At 31.6% G+C, this 26898-nt stretch overlaps 1 protein-coding gene across 3 annotated transcripts in view; it reads left to right on the top strand.

The window, feature by feature from the left end:
- Positions 1 to 26898, top strand: part of LOC128223758 (uncharacterized) — a 115201-nt gene that overhangs the window by 46005 nt on the left and 42298 nt on the right. For all 3 annotated transcript variants that reach the window (XM_052933124.1, XM_052933126.1, XM_052933127.1), the window contains 2 exons: positions 7518 to 7541; positions 18284 to 18310. In XM_052933124.1, coding sequence (XP_052789084.1) covers positions 7518 to 7541; positions 18284 to 18310 — 51 coding nt within the window. The remainder of the gene's footprint in view (positions 1 to 7517; positions 7542 to 18283; positions 18311 to 26898) is intronic.

The raw sequence follows: 26898 nt of genomic DNA, 5'->3' as shown, positions 1-26898 counted from the left end.
AATCAAGTACAGGTTGATTTCGGAAATATTGTATCTCGAACACATACGTGACATCGTAGATAAGAAGTTCTACTCATTTGATAAATGAATTATTTGAAATATCAACAACTAACCCACAGAATACCACACTATACGAAAATCCAATTTTCAGTCTTCAAACATAACGATTACAGCTAAATCAATGCATGGAAAATAAATGTTTTAGACTATATTTAAATTTACACAATGCGACGCATTGCAACAATTGCAACCATTGAAACGTATACGAGCATTTTAGCTTACGTTAATCACCATAAGCATTGAATAGTTACCCAAATTTAAAACATTCAATACTAATTTATGCGACATGTGTTCTAACAATGTAAAAAAAAATGTTGTCCACTTATTCTTTAATTACCATATACTGCATTACCTATGAAATAATATAAAAAAAAACTCCAATCAAAAGGCATATCAATCGAGCTAAGCATAATTGGTGTTTAATTTATAAATGAGAGTAGTAAATATCGCAGTATTAGCTTCATAATATTACTCATGAAATATTTCATATGTTGTTCAAAATATCGACTATTGATTTTACACTTTCTCCATTTGAAAAAACACTTGCACATGAGCATTCAAACTTAACGTGAAATAGCTATAATGAAGAACCAAAATGTCCATGTACAGAAATCGGTTTTTATATCACATAGATATCTAAAAAAAATACCATGTCTTTTAAAACCATTTTTGTTCAATTTTTTCTGCATAACCACATTTTTTAGCAAAAAAGCGATAAAGGTTTATGCAAATAATTCTAAAACATCCACATGCGTAAATTCATTATAACCAATACCTTACTTATCCACTGACATGTGTAGCAACAAATTACAAATCTTGGAAACTAGGTTATTTCCGAGCATCACATTCTTCCTTCCTTATCAACCAATGACTTTCTTAGCAACCATTGCCTTCCTAAGCAACCAATAGAATCTTAGCAACTACCTTTATGCAAAGCAACCATTGCTTTTCTTAGGAACAAATGACTTCCTTAGGAACCAATGACTTTCACAGAAACCAATGATAATCCTAGAAACTATCTTCATCCATAGCAACCAATGACTTCCTTAGCAAAAATTGACTTCCTTAGCCACTAATAAAATCATAGCAACCAATGATTCTTTAAGCAAACAAGGCTACTTTATTAGACAGATCATTTTTTTAGCATCCACTAACCTAGATAGCAACCATTGCCTCCTTAGCAACCACTGCCATCTTAGCGACTGTCTACATCCGTAAAAAGCAAATGACTTCCTTAGCAATCTATGACTTTCGTGGAAATGAATAAGTACTTTATAAACCACTAACTTTCATAGCAACCGCTTACATTTTAGCAACTTCACACATCCAAAGGAAGAATTTTCAAAGCAAACCATGACTCACCTATCAGCTACCTTCATCCATAAAAAAATACTACAATAAATTCCATAGGAACTAACGTCTTCCTTAACCAACAATCATTTTTTTTATCAACCAATGATTATCTTAGCAGTTATAGTTACCTATAACTATCGTTTCAACCACTGACATCCTAAGTAACCGTTGGCTACCTAAACAACCGATTACCTCTTTAGCATGTACTAAATACCATAGCCGCGTATGTCTTTTATAGCAACCAATGACTTCCTTAGCATCCAGTGAATTCTTTAGCAAACAAATATCTTCTTAGCAAATACCTACATCCATTGCAACCATTTACCACCATAACAACAGTCGGGTTCCATTGTCATATTAAGGTAACCGCCATAGTTCATATGTTGTTCAAAATACCGACAAGTGAGTTCACACTTTCCTAGTTTTGAAAATACTTGCACATACGCATACAAATTGAACGATACATAGCTATCATGAACAACTAAGTAAATGTCCATATACAGAAGTGGGCTGTTATCATTATGATAAAAAATGAAATAAATGCAATTAAATGAAAATAAATTTTGAAAAAAATCTCTAAAACGCATGGCCAATACCTTTGAAATTCGTTGTGAAGTCTTATGTAGTAACTATTCACCTAAATCGTTCAAGGTTGGTCCAAGCGTTTCTTTATACTTATATGTTAAAAGCGATATAAATCTTTTGGAACCGCCAGGCCAAGACTTTTTATAATTGGTATGTAGCCTTATGTGGCCGTTTAACAAGATTGTTTACATAATGTCTTTCGTGTACAATGTGGCCCCGCCCCGGGGGTCCCAAGTTATCTTTACTTTATTTATATAGCTAAATTCGGAAAATGGCATAACCAAGACCATTCAAACATGGTTTGTAGCCTCAAGTAATGACCTTTTGCTAAAATTGTTCAAATAATGGTCCTTGGATTAAAACTAGCCACTCTCTGGTTGAAAAATTATTTTATACTTTTATAGTAAAATCTTTCAAAATCTTCTCTAAAACCGCAAGGCCAAGACCCTTGCTATTTGGAATGTAGTATCATGTAGTGGACATTAACATCCTTCATCAATGGCATCCAATGATTTGCTTAGCAGCAATTGACTTCCTAACAAACAATGACTTTCTTAGCAACCTATGATTTCCTAACCAACAAAGACCTCCTTGTAAAACATTGACTTACTTAGCGACACCTTCTTCTTTGTCAACGTATGACTTTCTAAGTAACAAGGGACTCCCTTGCATCCAATGAACTTCTAAGCTATGAATGACAACCAGTTATCATTAACTTCCTTAGCAACTACTGACTTTCATAGCAACTAGATAATTCCCGAGCATTTACATATGCTCTAAGTAACATATCCAGTTTAGTATCAAATGACTTGCGCAGAAACCAATGACTTTCTTCGCAATCAATTACTTCTTAGCCACTTCCTTCATCCAAATCAACCAACGACTTAAATTGGAACTAATGGCTTCTATGCAAACTATTATTAGGCAACCACCCCTGGCAACAAATGATTTCACACTTTCCTAGTTTTGAAAATACTTGCACATACGCATACAAATTGAACGATACATAGCTATCATGAACAACTAAGTAAATGTCCATATACAGAAGTGGGCTGTTATCATTATGATAAAAAATGAAATAAATGCAATTAAATGAAAATAAATTTTGAAAAAAATCTCTAAAACGCATGGCCAATACCTTTGAAATTCGTTGTGAAGTCTTATGTAGTAACTATTCACCTAAATCGTTCAAGGTTGGTCCAAGCGTTTCTTTATACTTATATGTTAAAAGCGATATAAATCTTTTGGAACCGCCAGGCCAAGACTTTTTATAATTGGTATGTAGCCTTATGTGGCCGTTTAACAAGATTGTTTACATAATGTCTTTCGTGTACAATGTGGCAACAAATGATTTCTTTTGACAACTGATGACTTTCTTAGTTACATTTTCCTACCTCAGCAGCCTCTTACTCTACAAGCGACCCTTGATTTTCTTAGCTACTCATAATTGAGCAACCAATGCCTTTCTAAAATACAAATGACAAACTTTGCAACTTCCTACATTTATTGAGGAAAATGATTTTCATAGCACTCAAGGGCTACTTAAGCGGCCCGATCATTCCCTACCATCCACTTACTTTCCTAGATACCACACTCATACCTATACTCATATAAACTAATGACTTCCTTAGCAACCGATTACTTTCTAAGCAACTACTAACTTCTTAGCAACTACCTACATTATAAGCAAAAACATCCTTAGCAAATAAGGACCTTTATACCAACTACATTCATCCAAAGAATCGATTAAATATATTAGAAACCACTTTTTCCAAACTAACAACCTACATCAATAGCAACCATTGACATTGACCTCCTTATCAACCATCGTTTTACTCGACAAACACTTACTGTCATATCAAGCAGCCTTAATTACCACTAACTTGTTGGTTATTTTAACCAGGTGAGCAATATAGGGCCATCTTTGCCCTATTTTGAAGTAATACACTTGTAGTACGTTTCTTATGTTAATAGTGCGTATACAGATTAACCGGTTGACTATAGTAAAACATTAAACAAAAACAATATCTAATAAATAAAAGTTTTGAATATTATTTAAAACGCTTAGTTTACTTAATACAGTTAATCAAAGCTACCACTCGTCACCGTTTATGCGTATTTACGATAGGCAGATTCATATAGATTACGTACGAGCTCCTTCCATACTATAAAGTAAAAAAAATGTTGCGTTTCCTTCTCAACAATGACAGTTAAAATCTATTAGAAATCACTGAAGTTGACCAACAGTCTAAATATGTATCTAATTATATTGTTTATATAGCAATACAAATGTGTATTAATTTATTATTTAGAATCCTTTAATTTACCAGATATAATATTGTTACATTGTAATAGCAGACTATGCAATCAAAGTTGATACATCAATATAAAAATATATATTGTTTGGCTAATTATTTAAACTATTGGCAAATAAACACTTCGCAAGAGCTAAGACAATAAAATTAAAGTATTAATTAACGTACTTGTATTCGCCATGGGATATTGTATAACTTCGTACAGTTAAGCAGATCTTTGTGCTCAATGAGCTCGCCGAAAACGCGTTGGCTGATACACGCATAGTGAAACACATGCATTTAAAAGGAAAAAAGGAAACACTAGGGTATCTATGTACATTTTTCTACTTTTAAATACAAATCAATTACCAATAATAAGTGTTTTGCATTTCGAACATTTTTGTCAATATACATAGATATATGCGAACATAATATTTGAAACATAAATGCCATTAAAGTACCCGAAAGGTAGCCTACAAAGACATATAACTCAAAGCAGACGACAATTCGACTATTTTGAAACGGTAAACAAATCTAAACTTAACTTGATTGTATAACATTTATCTAACATGTCCGTCCTATTTAGGAATCACTACATTAAACATAGATTAAAAAAACGACAACAATTCAGTAGTTTTTTGCAACAGAGTAGTTACACAGTCATTTGGATTAAAGGTAGAGAAACAGTATTTAATTCAATGAAACATTTAAAAGAGACACCAAGCCTTAGTATAAGTAAGGAATTTCCTGTGGTAAAAATACACATAAAATAAACAAGTATGCACAAAACAAGATAATGAATAGATTATTATCTTATTAATGATAAGAAAGGTTTAGAGGCTATAACATGCCTCGATCCTGTAAATTGAATTTATAATATATCAAAATTGTGGAATTGTTAGAAAACTATGGTTATTTTTGGACGTATAAAACAAATATATGATTTTGAACGTTGATCCCTTATATTGATAAGCAAATATACTGTGTACAGGATAACGTGGGATATGTTAGGAAAGACAATGACTTTATATGATTGGATAAAACATACTGACTAACCTATTTTATATTTAAAACATATGTAATCTTGTTGATTCCCTAACATCACTAAGAACGTATCTATAATTAATCTAAAATTCGCACAATATGTATGCTTTTAATAATTCTGTTTTAATATTAGTTTATATATCAACCTTTGTACAGAACATTACCTTAACAAAATATACGAGTCCTAAAACCTCACTCCGCTTACTTTTCCAATTCAGAAGTGGTTTCTTTATGGATTTATTCAGATGTAACTTACTCTTTTTTTTTACTTTTCAGTTGATCTGCTAATGCCGAAAGTATATATAATTGAAAATTGTGTACACAAATTTTATAATAACATCTCAATTTTCCTATAATACACTTCCAATACTATAACTAATTGGAATTAAAGCTCGAACAAAAGTGGACAAAAACTTTTAGTCTTAAAAGAAATTAACTCAACAACACTGATACATGTGTATGGGCATTCCACCTTATGCTAATCAACAGAATCACACCTACAGACGAATATTTGCTCAAATGCAACATGTCCAACATTAGCTAATGCGACAAGTGTTCTTGCAATTTAAAATATGTTTTCCACTTTTTCTGGGGGAATCATATAATACAAGACCTTTGACATAACGTAAGCAGTTAATATATCAGTTTTACCTGCAGAATACTACTCATTAAATATTTCATACGGTGTTTAAAATAACATCAATTCCACACTTTCCTAATACACATACGCATTCAAACTGTACGTGACATAGTTAGCATGAAAAACGAACCATAATTACACATAAAGATTCAAACAGAGAATACCAGTTCTTCTCTCTTTCTTTTTTCTGAATACCAACATTTTTTTAACAAAAACATTACATTTCAATGTCGAACATTATATGAACGTTCTTAAGTTATAAATGTTTACTAAGTTCTGCACTGAAATTGTTTTGTTTATAAATAAATAACAATGTAAAATTATTTCTATGTTTCAGAAATGATAAAGGTTTTACAAGAGATTTTCCTCATTATACTTTTAACATTGATAAAATATAATTAAATACAGTGAAGTAAAAAAGGTTAAAAGATATATGATAACTATTTACAATGGATATTTAAGACTTTGCAACAGTTTATATATCATTTACATAAAACTTACAACGACTTTTCTTTGTATGATAGGATAAAAAATCCTGGTACGCTTGTTGTAAATAATAGCAATTATTGAAGCGATAAGTTCACCTAAAAACGATCATTTCATATTAACAACATTGTATTTTATTTTTCAATCGTACGGGACAAAACATGTAACCATCATGTAAGAAGAGAATGCATATTACGAAGAAACATTCAGACTCATAGTATTAAGCATTGAGTTTGAAATTGGTCTTACATACCTTGAAATCCCTTACCGAAAAAAAGTATCCGGATGTATTTTACATATGACATAACGCTATAACATAAACATACACTCAAAATGACCGCTTATGGACATGTCGGCGCCATGTGAGTCACAGATTTGTCTGTAAACACAGTCTTTTACCTTGCATTTTTTGTAAATGCGTACATAAAGGGAAATAATTGGCCATTCAGGACAAAATGAAAGAAACACTGTTTTAAGCACACCTGACCAAGAAGAGTTAAAAGTGACCTGATGTATCCGTATTCCGTTTAAACTCTACCTATTTCAATGTAACAGTTAAAAGAGACACCTAGTCTAAGCATGAGCAAAGGATTTTCGGTGGTAAAAAAACATGAAAAATAAACGTTGTGTGCATTGTTTTCACAAAACAACAACTGCGGAACCCCCTAAGAAAACAATGCTTATTTTTGGTTGAAACAACTTTGTAAATAAGGTTTCAATCTTGAAAAAAATACTTAATAACAACTGATACATTTATACGGGAATTTCAACTTAAGCTTATAAACAGAATCATACCTACAGAGGAATATTTACTAAAATGCAAAATGACCAACACCAGCTAATGCAGAGAGTTCTTGCAATTATTAATATATTTTCCACTTTTTCTTGGAGTAACATATAATGCAACACCTTTGTAATAACGCGAGCAGTTCTTATTACTGCAATATAAATGTTAACCAAGTTCTGTATTGAAATTATTATGCTTATAAATAAATTAAAAATAAATCAAAATATCGGAATTCCTCTATCATTATATAATGTTTTCTATGTTTCAGGAGGGTGCCCATTCGATTCATTTCGTAAGTAAACAATGGTTTTACAAGTGATGTTCCCAAGTAATGTATACTTTTAACATTGATAAAATATAATTTAATGCAATGAAGTGAAAAAGGTTAAAAGACATATGATATCTATTTACTATGCAATTTTAAGACTTTGTATAGGTCACTAGTTTATATATAATAACATATAACTCTCAACGACTTTTCTTTGTATTATAGGATATGAAATCATAGAACGCTTGTTTAAACAATACCAAATATAGTAGCAATACGTTTACTCAAATACGATCAATTCATGCTATCAATATTGTATTTTGTTTCAATCATATGGGGAAAATATGCAACCATATAAGAAAAAAATGCATTTTACGAAAATCTATTCAAACTCAGAGTATTAAGATTGCTTATGATTAAAAGTAACTGTCTATAATTAAAGGCATTTACGCCAAAATGTAAGGAACACTGTTTTAAGCTCACCTGACCACGAAGTGTTAAAGGTAACCATTTTGTGCATGATTAAAATTAACTGTCCATAATGAAGGGCATTGAGGACAAATGAAAGGAACAATGTTTTAAACTCATCTGACAACGAAGTGTTAAAAGCGAGCTAATATGTCCGTCTGCCGTAGTCCATTGACCGTCATGAACATTCTCTTACATTACAAATCTTCTAGTCTGAAGAGGTAAGGTACATGCCCTTGAGTTTTAGCCTCATGTAGTGGTCCTTTACAAAGTTTGTTCAATAATGTCCGTGTGACCAAAAGTAGCCAACCGCCCTCCCCCCCCCCCCTTGAGGACTCAGGTTTTCATGTACTGAATATCTTCTCTGAAATCGCAAATTAAAGTTCTCTGCTACTCAGCATTTAAATCATGTAGTTGCATTATACCAAGTTTGTATTGTTCGAATTATGTCCCCTCGGGTGAAGCTGGCCCCGTTCCGGTCGTCGAAATGTTCTATAAAAAAACCTTGAAAATCTTCTTTTTATAAAAACCGAGAGGGCATGATTTTTGACAACTTGGATGTAGTCTCATGTTATGGCCGTTTACCCCAGAGGTTCGAAGATTTATATATTCTTTATTTTTGTTGTTTCTAAAAATGTTATTCTCTAAAATCCCATGGCCCAGACCTTTGGTTTTTGGTATGACGCATTATGTCGCGATTCTTCACCAAAATAAGTAAAATGTCTCTTGGACCAACACTGGCAACTTCCCACGGTGTCATGTTTTCTATATACTTATTCAGTTAAATATTTGAAATGATTTTCCTCTGAAACCGCAAGACGCAGACCCTTGATGTATTTCCATAGCCTTCTGAAGTGATCCATTACCGTTTTTGTTCAAAATATGTCACTTGAGTCAAAGCTGGCCCCGCAGTGGGGTCCATTTGTTTCTTTATAAGTATACGTATATATATATATATATATATATATATATATATATATATATATATATATATATATATATATATATATATATATATATATATATATATATATACATATGGTAAAATCATTATACATTTTCTTCTCTGAAATCTCAAGGCCAATATTTGTGCTTATTGAAATGTAGCCTAACGTAATGGCCGTTAAACAAAATTGTTAATATTATGTCCCTCGAGTGAAATGTGGTCAAGGTTTTGTGTAAACTTATATAACTTAATTTTGAAATTCACTTGGCCTAGACCATTTATATGTTTTTTTAGCTTCAAAATTGCCATTTACTAAAATTCTTCAAACAATGACAATTTGATCGAAGCCGGCAAAATCCCGTTGGTCTTTTTTTATATACGAAAATTTTCTCTGAAACCGCAAGGCCCAGACCATTGATATTTTGTATGTTATATCAGGAAGTGGTTATTACCACCTTCATCAACAACATCAAATGACTTGCAAATCAAACAATGACTTCCTCACATACCAATGACTTCCTCACCAACTACCAACTTCCTTAATACTGCTGACATTCTTCACAATCAATGACTACCTTAGCAAGCAGATAAATATCTTTATTAGTTTCCAATGAATTTCTTAGCACCAACATACTTCATTAGTTTTCAATGACTTCCTCACCAACAAATGACCTAATCAACCATTTATTAAGTGAAGAATAATTTCCTTCGCTACAATTACCTCCCTGGAAACCATTGAATTACTAAGCGAGCACCTTTTGTTTAACAACTTACGACTTCCTTTGCTACTTTTGAATCTTTAAGCAGCCACTCACTACTTAATCTACAAATAACAACCGTAGCAACCAATCACTCCCGATTATTCATATACCTACATTGATAGTGACCTATAACAACTGCTGACATATTTAGCAACCAATTACTATCTTAGCAAACTGATAATTCATCATACTTCATTAGTTTCTAATGAGTTCCTTATCAAACAATGATTTTCGTCACAAACAATAACTTCCTAAGCAACCATTTACTTTTTATCAACTACCTTCATCCAAACCAACGAATGATTTTCTTAAGAACTTATGGCTTTCTTAACAACCAGTGATCACGTAATGATAACCCTTCAAACAATTTTCATCCATAGCAACCAATTACTTCTTTTTCAAGCAATTACTTCGTTATCAATAATTGACTATATTAGCCACACTTTATTTACCTAGTTACATATAACTTTTTTGGCAACCAATGACTTCTTAAGTTGCAAATGACAACCTAAGTAACTTCCTATATTCTAACTAATAATTTCTTAAGCAAACAAGTGCTACTTCAGCTGTCAGATATACATTTGCATTTACTTTCTTTCTGAGTAACCATTGACATACTTAGCAGTCTCTTCCTTAACGTCAACAGACATTCATAGAAACCAATAATTTCCTTTAAAACATATGACTTTCTTATCAAACAATGACGTCCTTAGCATCCACTGACTTCCTCAGTAATCATTTACTTCTTAGCAGGTAAATATATATAATAATAAAGTTCTTAGCGACCAATGATAACCTTAGTAAATCTTTATACAACAAATGCTTTCCGTTTTAAAGACTTCCTTCTTAGCAAACATTGACTACCTTGGCGATTGATTAATTCCTTACCATAATACAAACTCCCAAAGTCACTTATGACTTCCTTAGCAAAAATGACTTTCTTAGCAACAAAGAAATCTGAAGCAACGAATGTTGTTTAGCAATTTCCTTCATCCATAGTAATTATTGACTTCAATAACAACAGCCGGATGACATTATATTCATAGTATCTGTGGACAACCAGCTGACAACGTCTTAGCTTACATTGACATACTATACAGTGACCAAACTTATCTATCAAACATAAACTTACTCGGCAAACACTTATTACCTTAGCAAGCATCTTTGAACACTGATTTGTCGGTCATTTTAACCAATTTGCGATATGTTTTGTTGTTATACAACAGTCGCAGTACGTTTCTGATAATTACAGTGTGTATACAGATTTACTGGTTCAATAAAGTAAATCCAAAATGGAGATATATTATTTCTAATATGTAAGAGTATTTATTCCTACTTAAAACGCTTAATTTATTTAACATAATTGATCAAAGCTTAAACTTGTGTATGTTAATGCATATTTACGATACACAGATTCAAAGATATATCGACCGAGCTCCTTTCAAAAAATTATGTTAAAAAAAACATTCAGTTAACAAAGTCAGTTAAAATTGTTAGAAGTCACTGGGGTTGACAATGCGTCTATATTTGTATCCTTTTATTAAGGAGTTTCAGTTTGAACATCGAACAATAATATTATCAAAGCATCCGTTACATTGTAATTTATAGTGGTTTATCAGTAAGTAAAATAAGATATTTCACTAGTAAAAAGAGTTGAAATAATCAAGTTGAAAGTTTTATTGTTTTGAAATATCAGCCCGCTCTCAGATGCACATTTAACGTTAGCGTGCACAGGGCTGGGACATAAATTCAACGAAGTCATTTCTGAAACAGCGTTTGCATTAAACTTTTATTTTTTTAACAATGCATTGTAATTTAATATCCTTTCTAGAAAAATTATATATAATGATATTTTTTCTACACAAAAAATGATAGTTCACTGTTTCGTAAACACCAAAATTAAGTATATCACTCGGGCTATCTCGAACTATTACTATTGGTGCTCACTTAGTAATGATATTGCGATCTTACACTGAAACAGAAGCAAGTAGATGAATAGTTTTCGCCTAAAAAAATAGTTCTGATAGATGGATAGTACTGACATTTGGTGTGTAGGCAGCTTGTGAAGAGCTAAATTTGATTTGCTTTTGCCGGAGGATGAATGCAGGTCAAGTCCAAGGTTACTTAAATAGAAACATGGTTTCTGTCCAATATCCCTATATTTTATATATTTACTTATAATTTTATTATTTTATTATTTTTTTATTTTTTTATTATTTTTTTTTTGGTGGGGGGGGGGGGGTCAATATAACTGATACTGCAAAAAACGATTTGTGCAAAATAAATTAAGTTACGATTGATGGAAAATAAATGATTTAACTTGTACGTGTAGGTAGCGTTTGTTAAAACATAGGTTCGGTTTGCTTCTGACGTAGGTGGAATCAAGGTTAATGTCACATTTACTAAGATATAAAATTGTTTTCGTTCAATAATCTTAAATAACAAGATGAACATTTTTCACGTATATTGTTATGCGAGGAATTGCGATCCGAACATATCCGAAGATGTTGCGTTCATCGGATGATAACCGCAATTGCCGAAAGGAACTTCATTTAAGGAATGGAAATTGAGGTGTAGATATTTAGGATTGTTGGGATAAGAGGTTTGTGCACGTAAACTGGGTTAAACCCCCAGAAAATTTACATTTTACTGACCTTTTCAAGGCGGTACCTTACAATCCTTGATAAGCATACCTTTCTTAAGTATAATATGTATGCACTGTGATTTTTGCGGATTTTGTGTTGTTTTTCCATGGATCTTGTTTTTGTGTTGTCATTTACTATGGGAAAATGGACAATCTTAGGATCATGTAGTAAAGTAGGCATGCTGCTACGTTGTTGATTTGTTTGTCAGATGCATCTGGATACTTGCGTTTAGGCAGCTACGCGCCTGTCTTATGTAGAAAAACACTTTTCAACAATACACATATCAGTTTCAATAAGTTTAGTGTAAACCGAAAACAATTTTTGCCACTTCAGATGCATCATGATAACGTTCAAATGTTTGGATCCTTTTCATATGCAATCTCTGTAGGAAAAGTTTATTAGAACAAATAGCCATTTGCCGTTGTTGGCTTAAAGCATTTGTTAATCGGGCGAACATAAAATAAATGTGTGTTGTTTTAATTAAATTCAATATCTAGCAAACATAATGCACATGTTCGTTCGTGCAATGTTATGTGTATAAGTAACTCAGGAAATATTACACTGAATTTATTAAAAAGATTTAGTTTTCAATTTAATGTTGACGATCTTCCCAGATTGTACATACATTATTACAACCCAGTTGAATCTATATATAATTTTGAATGATCTGGATTACCAAATTGCTATTTACATGTCAGCCGTTACGATTATATACAAATGATGCTATGTCATGATTCATTTTCGTTCATCTTGAACTAATAGGAACATATTCCGATAACCACGTCACACTCTTTGTTAACAAAACAAAGGTACTTTTGCGTCGTTAAGTCGAGAGCATGTACGTGTAAGGACAGAAATAACATTTTGATTTTGGAGAGATTCATGACACAGTTGTGCTACTTACTTCCCTGTTTCAAATTTCAAAATTATTTTTTACATGTTAGCTTTGAACTCTAATCACAGGCGATTATAGGATGATTTTTACTGTTATGCTAACTGCATCAATGTGTACCTTTACAGGTCGTACTTATGCAGAGCGTACGTTGGAGAATAGTATTTTATTGAGATTGCATTCGCATAAAAATGCAAAAATGCATCAACATTGTGATATAAAATCAAGTGATTTAAAGAAATATGTTAGGCGAGGTTCTTTTTGAATAAGAAACACAACTTTTTGTCAGTTTACGTCAACATTCGAAAATACATAAACAAGAAGTCACTTTATTTTTATTTACAATTTTATCAAGATAATTCAAGTCACAATACATTGTTAATGGTTTCGTCCATAATTTTATCAAAATAAAAATATTAATTGATACCGTCTAAATGCAAACGGAAAAAATAAGTTTTAGTTAAAAAACATGCTTAACTTAATTATTATGAAAGCCGAGTTATGGTTGACAAAATGAAAGTATTTATACTTTTTTTATATTTCATTCGAAAACAAAACATTTAGGTCCTTTCGTACATATACAATCATAATCCGTAAAGTTGAAATCATTATTATTATTATTATTATTATTATTATTATTATTATTATTATTATTATTATTATTACTTTAATTATTATTATTATTATTATTATTATTATTATTATTATTATTATTATTATTATTATTACTTTTATCATTATTACTATTATTATTATTATAATTATTATTATTATAATTATAATTAATTCTTATTATTGATTTTATTACATAGATATTCGTTGGTCACTTATCTTTCTCGTATTATAGACTGAAGAGTAGGGGTTTTGAACACAAACATTAGGACAAACATTATAAAAGTGTGATTATTTATGTATATTAGATCCATAACTGTGCAACAGTCTTTATTTTAATTTCATAATGTCATAATGTCAGGTATGCCCCTGCCCTAGGTATTTCCATTTTATTTGCATTTAAACAACTCAAACAGATAATAGGCATTGTTTAAAAAGTCTAAAGGGGTGTGTAAATGAATTCAAATTGCTGGGCATATCCTTAGATAGGCGGGAACCTGGGAGTCCTTTCCAGTCAGAATCAAGGGGACAATGCTCTTTGTGGTAGGTTTCGGGAGGTGATTTCCCCCCCCCCCGACCGCAAATGAATTGAAGCTTTTTTGAATCACAAAAATATAGTTGTCTGGTGAATAGTATATTTTCATTTGGAAACACATTTCTAACATACAATATAAGGATTAAGTTTGTGACAGTAAAACTAAACATAAGAGTAATTGAATATCGTACTGAATCTGAATATGACAGTAAGGGCTTACTAATGAACGTTTTAATTGTCAAAATTCAGATTCAGTATAATATTTAAGACCATATGCCATGTCATATGCAAGCATTCTCTCCTAATGACGTCTGTATTTTTTTACAAATCAAGTTATGAGAACTCTTCAATTACCTGCGTATAATGACGCCATGATTTTTGAATTTTTCCTAGAAACCTTTTACGCAAATAACTAAGAATATTCTACACAGTGATTCCATGCTTGAATTTTATTATCAGACGGTATCAATTCTTAAATGTTTAACCACCAATCCACTTCAAGAGCTAGACACATTTTTTACTGGGGACACATTCTGCAATTTTGTATCATTCTGTAGTAGGTGTATTTGATAGAAGAAGTAAGCGACTGAGATGCTTCTTAACTGAAAGGTTTACTTAAATAATTAAGGTGGGGCATAACTTCTGCTTAGTTTTCAAAAAAACTTAAAACTTCTAATTTTCATTAGCAGACCTTGTGCAGCAGATTTTTGAAGTAAATTTGTTGCTTGCAGATCAGTAAGGTATTTCTTCAGAATAGCTGACTTAAGATTCCAAAAATATATTATGTTAGCCGGGAATCTAAAGTTTAGTTCAACAACACCAACAATCTTGGTTTAAGCGAATGTAAACATAATTTTAATTTAAGAAACCGGTATCTTTTGATAAGTAAATATATGTAATGCATTGTTGTAGAATCCTGCCTATTTCATCACAGTAAATGTGGACATACGGGAAAATATGCAAATGTTTATTTGAAACAATATAAATTTTGGATCCCTTATTTCACCTGATATGTTTTTTCTTTCATGCTTTGCAATGAAATATGGATGATATCAGTGAAAGAACAACTACATAATATCATCTTTCAGGACTATTTTTCAATAATATTGTAGTAGTTCCCCCTTGATCAGAACAGAACGCTTCACTTTGAACCAGAACATTTTGGCAAAAAAAAATAGAAAAATAACCAAATGTGACATAAATTTAATTTGACACTCTTATTCAAAACCAATACATACACATGTATAACAAGCATCAATTTTGACTGATTCACCTTAAACTACTTACTAAATACAATGTAATGCATTTATGGAAAATATTAATTACTATTAACAAGATTGTAGCCGTGTACTTAATAGCAGAAAGCGCACGAATATTAAGTAATTCGTAAATGCTATACTATAAGGTAAAAACACCGTGTTTTATGCTCATTTCCTTCAAATTAAACACATACTTCAAAAGAACCATTGTTTTCGACATGTATTCATCCTTTTTGGAATATTAAAACAATATTATTAATTGTAGTTAGTCTTATCTAGGAGCAAGAATGCATTTTTAAATAAAGATATGTTTGGAAATTAAGAACTTACCGTTATTAGAAAAATGGTTATCCCGTTTTTCAAACGTTTTCTCAATATTGAAGATGAATGTTCGAACATTTGCTTCCATACCAACAAAAATTACAGACGAAAACAACTGTTCGAACCTAAATATAATGTTATATCATCGTTCAAATGTATTTTGAACTGTTTGTCGTTGTAATACGTCATGCAAACTCCTGGAAAATTTACATAGCTATTTACAGATTAAGTGATTTTTTTTCTACCCCACCCACATCTCAAAATGTGTCATAAAAACGAGCGTGGTCCTCATCATTACCTGGAAAACGACATGTCTTCAAGCGAAACAGACTGGTCTCTGACAGTGAGATGACTAAATATTAAGACACACGCTCTAAAACTAAGAAAACTATTTTATATGCAATGATTATCCGAAATTGTTTTGCCAACACCTTCGACCTTTTCAAATGTTCATTCAATGAATGGCGGCGTTGTAATTGGGATATGTATTGATGCCCCGCTTAGAATTACCTGTTTTCGTTATTTTTTGGAACAAAGATGCACATATAAAGATTCACTGATAACTGCTCATAAACTATTAGCACTAAAAAGAGCGAATAAGAAATTATAAAAAAAATATCAAAGAACAGAAAAGAGAAAAAAACTGACAGCAACGCACCAGCTATAATTTTGCGTGAGGGGTGTCCCACGGGTAGCTGCGTGAATAAAAGCCTTTTCAAAAAGGGGGTTATTAAGAAAATAAATTAGAATACTATACATCTCGGAAAATAAACATAAAAGAAACAAAACACTGGCTTATTTTAATGCAAGATCGTATTTTTTTTTCACTCGGTATCATAGAAGAATTATATTCTTAAAAAGAAAAAAAAGAAAAACTAATAATAATAAAAATAATAAGAATAATAATAATAATAATAATAATAATAATAATAATAATAATAGTTATAATAAACCCCACTACAACTATGTATTGCACATTAATATTACATGTCGTATTGCAAATTTGTTATTGTTATATCAAATGTATTAAATTTCATTATAATTGATAAACAATTTTAGATCTGAACAAGTAGGTATGTTAAATTATTGTTTTAACGTTTTGTCTGCCTTTGAATCCGCAATTCATTCTAAAATTGAAAAGGTTATTTGACACTCTGAAACACGCATATTTGTCATTGTATATATAACATATGTTAAACAAATAGATGAATGTGAAATTTCATTTTTCATATTATTAATAAAAAAACACATTCATTTACTATAACGTCCTTTGACAAGTTTATATAATATTCATATATATATATATGTGTGTGTCTGTTGTATGTTGGAATATTTTTTAAAAGCCAATTACATTATTGGAATGTATTAAACGTACTGACTAAAGATGTCCTCCTCGGGATATTTGAAAAAAAGCGTTATTTTATTAATACACCCATATAACCAAATTCTTATTGAGTCTTCTATAGCTTAAGGAGAGGTGATTTGGCCGTAGCAAGCTCTTCTTTTAATTTCCAGTTATTTGTACAGAGCATTTAGGACCTTTCTGGGTAGATCAATTTGAAACATGCGAATACAATTATGCTTTTACCTTTTTTCAATGTATACGTCTTCAAATAATTCTAATGCATTTTCAATACAAAAACTCCATTAAAAATGCATCCAACTATATGATAATGATTTAGTTTTTGGAGTGATACGTTCACATATCGTATAATTATTTCAAGTCTCCCCTTTATTGACATTCCCCGTATACTAATTTAACATCCAAAATATGACAACATTGGCCGTTAACAAAATCATTATGACAGGTTCAAATAAATGATTGTATATAAATCGTATGATTAATTTCTAAGATGACCAGCAGGGTATAAGCTCATTAATAATAGTAGCCATATACTAATTATGTAATAATATAACGATTGGTAGTCGTGATTATCATGACTTTATTAGCTTGTTATGCTAACTTTAGTTATGACGTTTTCCCTAATGCAAAATAACACACGATAGAGTTAAAATGGCATCCCTGGAAAGTTATAACATTATGCTAAAACGGTAGATTAATTTACGTATATGAAGATGTTTTTAACATACTTCCAGATTGCACTTTTAAATAAGTCAAGAGCAAGATGATTTGATCAGCAAAATGCGTTATAATAAACTTGAGCCGTGTGATTAGATACTTTTTTCAAAAACTTATTCTCATTCTTGGCAGCCTAGTGAGCGTAAAAAGAGTCGTAAAGCACGAACTAATCCATAATTTGATGGTTATTTAAATTGAATGTTCATTGGATTTTTTTTATCAATACACTTTTATTTCTATGTTTCAGTCCTGGTGATGTCTTTTTCTGCAGAAGGTAAGCAATCGATGGTGATATAGTAGATTTCTCAAGTATGCCTTATAATATTGATAAACTGTATTAGTCTATATATGCAATTACATCACACTGACTACGAAGTATTATCACGACGGGGAATCCACGTGAGGAAATGTTTTTTTAGTGTAAGATGGCGTCACCAAAGGCTCTAATCGAGCCAAAAATCAAGGTCATACACATAATTCTAATAGTTTCCTGAATTTTAAACAAAGCCTATCATATGCCCACCTTCCTAGTGTGTATTAGCATATCCATGTTTCCCTTGATACTTTAACCGTTTTGAGAACACTTCTGCAATGTGTCCAACATGTACGCAATCCGACTGGTAGGTTACAGGCATTTGTAAACGAATATTTTAATGATTTTTCAAGATATGAGAACGAAAAGAAAATGATAGGTTGCAGCTCCGATTTTTAAAAAGATAGGTTGCAGTTCCATATATAGGTTGCCGTCTGAACTGCAAATAGCCAATTATAAACGTTCACATAAAACATAACTGATATTTTACTATGCCATTTTCATTTTACATAGTTAAAACAGCATTTAAAATCATAAAATCATTGAAAGTCAAATGGGACTGCTATGTATATACTTTGGATTTTTCTGCTTACAAGTTTATAAGGTTACCACCAATAATGATTTGTTTTCTGATATAAGATGATAGTATGTAAAAACGTTTGTAGTTTAATTGCCAAAAGGCAAGACAGACACACAAACAAATAAAACATCTAAAAGATATCAAACACAGTAGCAAATCGCTGATAGATTTCAGTATGGAAATAGTATAGCATATATTGCCTAAATTAAGTTTACATTAGTTTTTTTTATCAAAAACATTTTTCTTCGAATTGTTTGTTGAAATCAATTACATGCAACACCAAATGATTTCGTTTAAACAACGAACTGTTAAAGAAAAAAAATGCCATACAATTTCAGAATATATCATACTGTTATGAGAGACCAATCTATGCCTTGCATGTTTTTCGGTAGCGCGCTAGTCCGGAGAAGTACAGGTAGACACGTCAACATTGGCTAGTGTACATGTTAAACATGTCATGCTGGCCGCGATTATCAGCTAAATTCGCTTTCTTATAAAATTAATTTCAACAATCGCTGCACTTAAAACGTTTTCCTTCGTTCGATACAAGATGCAACCTCATTTGTGACTTTTATGCACATTTATGCCAACAAACGGCACACGCTACAGGCGCTACAATGCACCATATTACGAGGACCTGAAATGATGATATTAAGACCAATCATGGATGAGATATAAGGATATACATTAGGAGGCTAAATGTTTGCCGAAAGTTACCGAAATTGGTGAACGTAAATTAATACTGTCAAAGTTTTAGTAAATGTTTGCAAAAACGGATGGCGCTATTATATCTCATAGACATCAAGGTACTGTATGATTGAAAGAAGACATTTTGTAAAACACGAAAATTCGGTATGCTACGTTTGTAATCATTAAAACATAATTAAAGGCTTTATTATATTGACAAACACGCACTGGCGACGTCCACAGCGCCGTTACATAAGCTAACAAGATAGCTGGTGTGTAGAATATCAGTCTTATTCCGACAATATTAATAACAAATATTGTCTTATTGTGAATATTCCATACTGAGATCGGACATATTGGAAATACAACGAATAACACGGGCATGCGCCTATTGATAAGATGGTTATTTGCCGTCCAAAATGGGTTGAGTGTAATCAGTTGAAATTAAAACAAACATATTTGTTCATTGCTAGATGAAAAAAAAATGAAAAAAACAAGACCACCATTGATCCAGTTCGTATGCTGTAAAAGCAGCATTACAAGACAGTTTTTTTCAATAAGTGACTCTTACTTTATGAGTGTAATACTTTGATGACGAAAGTATAAAAACAATGAGAATGTTATAATATTGGCAATATATAGTTACCAATGACGCACTATATTTGTGTTGTCATAAAAAAGTTTCCCCCATCATCTGTAAGGGGCGATACCAGCGTGTTTCTGGTGTCTTTCAAGTGAAGAGCGAGATGTCGTTATACACATACGTCTTACGTCAGCGTTTTTACGGAGAAAGAATACATTACAATAATTGTATACGTCAATCTTCACTGGTCCTTGTGAAAACCTAAATAATTTTCATTAACAAAATATTTTACATTGTCTATCGTAATGATACAGAGCATTATTTCATTCAATTCAATACCATGATTTCCCTAGAATGCAAATGCATGCCATGGATGCACAGGTATAGAAAATATTTCAATGTAAAACCTGTTGTTCGCCATAATGCAAATAATATCAACATTTAACATACACACAACTTTATTTAGATTTTCCATCATTTGACCTAACTGTTAAAACTCGGGAAATTGGCCAATGTGGAGATAAACTTTCAATAGAATTCATTGTTACTTTGCAATATCAACTTGTTGAATTAAATGAGGACGTACATAATTGGCTGAACAGAATAAAAATAAGTCAAAGAGTTTGCAGTCCAGATGGCAACCCAGAAACTGAACTGCAACCTATCTCTTTAACAATCTGAGCTGCAACCTACCATTTTCTTTTCGTTCTCATTTATTTTAAAATCATTAACATATTCGTTCACAAATGCATGTACATCTTATATTTAAACAAACCTTAAGTGTTGTATACGGTTTTCCCGAACTTTACCTCCTTTTACTTTATATCCCAGCCAAAATGATAAATGGGCTTTAAACCTACCAGTCGGATTGCGTACATGTTGGACACATTGCAGAAGTGTTCTCAAAAACGGTTAAAGTTTCAAGGGAACCATGTTAATGCTAATACACACTAGGTAGGTGGGCATATTATAGGCTATGTTTAAAATTTTGGTATATTTTCAACTTTGTTTATTTAATAGATATAATTCAAAAATATGATTATGAGTTTTTTTATGAATAATGATCAGCAAATTAATATACTGCGTACTAGATTACGTGTAATATGTAAGGAAAGAAATGACTTTAAATGACAAGATCGGAAACACTGAATAACCAATTCTAGATTTAAAACATAATTGATCTTGTTGATACACTCACATCACTAAGAACGTATCTATAATTAGTCTAAAAAAACAATATGTTATAATTATTCTGATACGTTATAGATCACTTTAGTACAAAACATTTCCGTAACAAAATAAACGAACCCCGATACCTCCCTATCAACTCATCAGCTGTGTTCTTTATGGAATGATTCAGATGTAACTCCAGGTGATATGGAAATTCGGGAACTTTTTACAGGTTTGTATAACTGAGACATGCAAACACAAACATTGTTTTATCTGTTTCCAAACTATAAGACTGCAAAGATTGCATTCAAGTTTAGACTTAAAACTATAATATGGGATAGGAACCGTTTGATTGTTATATGAAGTCAATATCATTTCAATGAAGAGAAAATGGTAGTTACTTTATACAAAATTTAAGAAATCTCAAATTTTGGCCAATAGCACTTGTTAATTAGGGGGTGGGGGATATATTATGAGGGTTCCTATTATTTTTGAATTCCTACCGTCTAAAATACAAAAAAAACAATGGAAAAATGATTTGTTTTTGTTAGGTCTTATAGTCGACAATCTTGCTTGTTTGCAGGAAGATCTCAACGCAAGCCATTGAAATATATATTATGAGTATCTAGAAAACCATCACTATTATTTAATTATCAATTAGTAAGAACACGTTTCATATACACCTTATGTTATGTCATGTTTGGTTGTCGAACATCTGGATAGAATTCAAATTTAAGGAAAAATAGTCGGTACCCACGTTGCACATTTTGTAAACAATATAGGGTACAGTGTTCAGTAAAGTAAAAAAAAAGAAGGTTATTTCTAAAAATTAAGAGTTTTAAATCTCATTTAAATATTGGTTTGCCAATTTACTGCTTATCTCTAAAGTTATCACATAAAAATTACGCCACATTATTAATATGATAGTCTTCACAAACATAACCATAATTAAATTGTCGAAACAGGCTCTTATTTTTAAAGCAAGGGACTTTCGAGATATCTTTGCAAACATATGTACCTTCGTTGAATATGAACTCGACTTCTTATAACTACCTAGTAAATGTTTAACTTCAGCCAGAAAGAAATCTGTTGTTTAACATTTGCCCATTTTTGGTCAAAATTAGAACTGTGTAAGGCATTTCCATCGCTTTTTCTTTATTCTCTCAATATTCGCGCGTGTTCTTTGTCAAATCCGCAAATTCATCCAATAGCACGCAATCGAGTATCATTTTTAATCGTTTTATGAACTGAATACAGTTTAAATGCACAAACAAAATAAAATGCTGAATTTTATGAGGAAGGAGCAGATAAACACAGTCCAAAGTGCGCTTAGGAAAACATATGTCCACGGATTTTCCATAGTTTACTTGCCTAACCATTTGATAAACAAAATACAATTAAAAAACGTTTCACTTCATTTGAAGGAATATCAGTAAAACACTCAAATAAAACAAACACTATTTGCCGGCGACGCTACATATTTTAACAATTGAAGTAAATTGTCATATTATAACTAATATATTTAATCCAGGAGTATGGATTTACATCAAATTTAAACATCATTTACAATATACTCGACAACGTTAGTACTCCAAGAAGGCAGCTTAATTCGTCCTTTCCAACCAATAATATCAGACCTATAATACAGAAATAAAATAAAAATGTCCAAGACAGTGACAACACAGAAATCTAACCTTGCTTGACTCTGTAGTTATAACATTATCACTTCAAAAATAAGTTGCTCATTAAATGTGTTACCAAATTTCCCTGGTCAACTGATAATACAATTATGTTAACCTGTACATGGTAAAACAAACCTGATGAAATGAATCGAGAACAACTATATCATCTCCGGAGGAATGATGTATTGAAATTGACAAATAAAAAAGGTAAACATGCTTTAAAACCAAGCTGGATAAAACGATTTGTTGATGATAATAATCGTGGTAAATAGAAAACATGTTTACAAATTTATTAGATGAAAAGGTGGGAACATTATATTTCAATGTACAATGGATGAACACAATATAAATGACATTTGTTTTCTTATAGCCTTGAAAATACATAAACGAAATCAAGTACAGGTTGATTTCAGAAAGTGTTCTCATATGCAACATCTAACAAATAAAATGCAATAACACATATTAGTATAAAGAGTGGCATGAAAGAAATATTGTACCTCGAACACATATTTGACATCGTAGATAAGAAGTTCTACTCATTCGATAAATTGATTATTTGAAATATCAACAACTAACCCACAGAATACCACACAATATGAAAATCCAATTTTCAGTCTTCCAACATAACGATTACAGCTAAATCAATGCATGAAAAATAAATGTTTTAGACTATATTTAAATTTACACAATGCGATGCATTGCAACAATTGCAACAATTGAAACGTATAAGAGCATTTTAGCTTACTTTAATCACCATAAGCATACCTACTGAATATTTACCCAAATGTAAAACATCCAATACTAATTTAGGCGACATGTGTTCTAACAATGTAAAAAAATGTTGTCCACTAATTCTTAAATTACCATATACTGCATTACCTATGAAATAATATAAAAAAAACTCCAATCAATAGGCATATCAATCGAGCTAAGCATGACTGGTGTTTAATTTATAAATGAGAGTAGTAAATATCGCAGTATTAGCTTCATAATATTACTCATGAAATATTTCATATGTTGTTTAAAATACCGACTATTGATTTTACACTTTCTCCATTTGAAAAAAAATACTTGCACATAAGCATTCAAACTGAACGTGAAATAGATATAATGAAGAACCAAATGTCCATGTACAGAAATCGGTTTTTATATCACAAAGATATTTAAAAAAATACCATGTCTTTTATAACCATTTTTGTTCAATTTGTTCTGCATAACCACATTTTTTAGCAAAAAAGCGATAAAGGTTTATGCAAATAATTCTAAAACATTCACATGCGTAAATTCATTATAACCAATATCTTCCTTATCCACTGACATTTTTAGCAACAAATTACAAATCTTGGAAACTAGGTTATTTCAGAGCATCAACATTCTTCCTTAGTTACCAGTGACTTCCTTATCAACCAATGACTTTCTTAGCAACCATTGCCTTCCTAAGCAACCAACTGAATCTTAGCAACTACCTTTATGCAAAGCAACCATTGCTTTTCTTAAGAACAAATGGCTTCCTTAGGAACCAATGACTTTCACAGAAACCAATGATAACCCTAGAAACTATCTTCATCCATAGCAACCAATGACTTCCTTAGCAAAAATTGACTTCCTCAGCCACTAATAACATCATAGCAACCAATGATTCTCTAAGCAAACAAGGCTACTTTATTAGACAGATCATTTTTTAGCATCCACTAACCTAGATAGCAACCATTGCCTTCCTTAGCAACCACTGCCATCTTAGCGACTGTCTACATCCGTAAAAAGCAAATGACTTCCTTAGCAAACTATGACTTTCGTGGAAATGAATAAATACTTTATAAACCACTAATTTTCATAGCAACCGCTTACATTTTAGCAATTTCACACATCCAAAGCAAGAATTTTCAAAGCAAACCATGACTCACCTATCAGCTACCTTCATCCATAAAAAATACAACAATAAATTCAATAGGAACTAACGTCTTCCTTAACCAACAATCATTTTTTTATCAACAAACGATTATCTTAGCAATTATAGTTACCTATAACTATCGTTTCAACCACTGACATCCTAAGTAACCATTGGCCACCTAAACAACCGATAACCTCTTTAGCATGTACTAAATACCATAGCCACGTATGTCATTTATAGCAACCAATGACTTCCTTTGCATCTAGTGAATTCCTTAGCAAACAAATATCTTCTTAGCAAGTACCTACATCCATTGCAACCATTTACGACCATAACAACAGTCGGGTTCCATTGCCATATTAAGGTAACAGCCAGCTACCAACGTCTTAACTTCCCTAGAATTACTATATAATGTTGTCACTGCAAGATAAATATTTACGTTTTTGTTTGTTTTGTTGATAAAGGATTAAAAAATCAAAATATTTTAATTCCTTTATCAATACATAATTAGTTTTATGAATCTGGTACGATGGATCGTATTGGAAAAAGTAAGCAAATACTGGTGATAGAAGTGAAATTCTCAAGTATATTTTAGCGTAATTATTAAATATTAAGATTGCAATAAATGAAAGTAAAGGTCAGTAGAAAATAGAATGATAACCATTTAATATGGATAATTGGGACTTTGTATCGTCCGTTAGTTTAAAAAACATTCACATAGAACTTACAGGATATGATTATATAAGTATCTTCCATGGCCGAGAGTATATCATAGATTCTTTCCAACCGGAGTGTAGGGTGTTTTACGGAAACGAGGTTAACCGAGTTTCCGTAGAACACCCTGTGCAAGAGAATGAACATACACTCAAAATGACCGCTTTTGACCATATCGACGTCATGTGAGCCGCTGCTCTGTATTTGCACCAACTTTTTTTCTTACTTTTTTTTCGAAACGTGTACTCACAGGAGTCTCAGGTTTTCGATGAAACATTTTCTTCTCTGAATCCGCAAAATCTTGAGCTTTTGAAATTGAGCATTTTATCTTTTAGTGAACTTTTTTCAAGTTTGTTTCGAATTATGTCCACTGGGTCGCATCTGGCATCTTCCAAGAAGTCATTGGTTTTCTAATTTGACCTTGAAAATGCTCTTCTCTGAATCCACAAAGCAAAGTATTTTGATAATTTGTATCAAACCTCTATGGAGGCCATTTGTTGCAAAAAGTCCAGACGTGTGTGTGTGTATTTTAGGTAGCATTGATGATTTACCAATTACATTTTACAACCGCCAACTCATCGGTTGTATGTTTACATTTTACACTGCACATTTTTATTTTTCATTGTACCGATTGGAGTTTTGTTCTCGTTGCATCTATTCAGCAGAAGATTCAGTCGTGTTTATAAAGTTGTGTATGGTAAACACACGTCATTCTGTGAAAGTCGCATGCCGAGTTTTACATTGCGGTGTGTAAAAGATCGTAGTTCTGCAAAGTACATTGTATGGTCGTGACTTTTCATTCGCAGTTGAACATGTTTACGAGATGAATTTAATTTAATTTATTTTATAGATAGCTCCGCCTTAACCATGTCTTAACTCCTCCTTACGTCTTTCGGAAATTTCCGCTATCACTCGGCTCTATTTAAACCAATTATGGATACTTTGGACCATGAACATTGCGAACCTTATTATGGACATTACGAATCATCTATATTATGACACTATGGACTATGATTTGGAAACAGGATAGATTATAAATTATTTCATGTCGAATAAAATAATATATGATATAACAACATTTTTTGTCAATATAATAGTAATTAATACGCACATATGACATGAAATGAGATGTATGCAAAATGATACTTGACTCAAACACAACAAAATGTAAGTCATTAGCATTAAATTATTTTTCAAGAATGGAATGTCCCATTGTCTTATTTTTCTTTTAAAGCTGCACTC

This window comes from Mya arenaria, chromosome 17 (genome assembly GCF_026914265.1).
Source record: "Mya arenaria isolate MELC-2E11 chromosome 17, ASM2691426v1".
Lineage (NCBI taxonomy): Eukaryota > Metazoa > Mollusca > Bivalvia > Myida > Myidae > Mya > Mya arenaria.
Note: the sequence above shows the minus strand (reverse complement) of the source record. Positions and strands in the feature narration are given on the sequence as shown.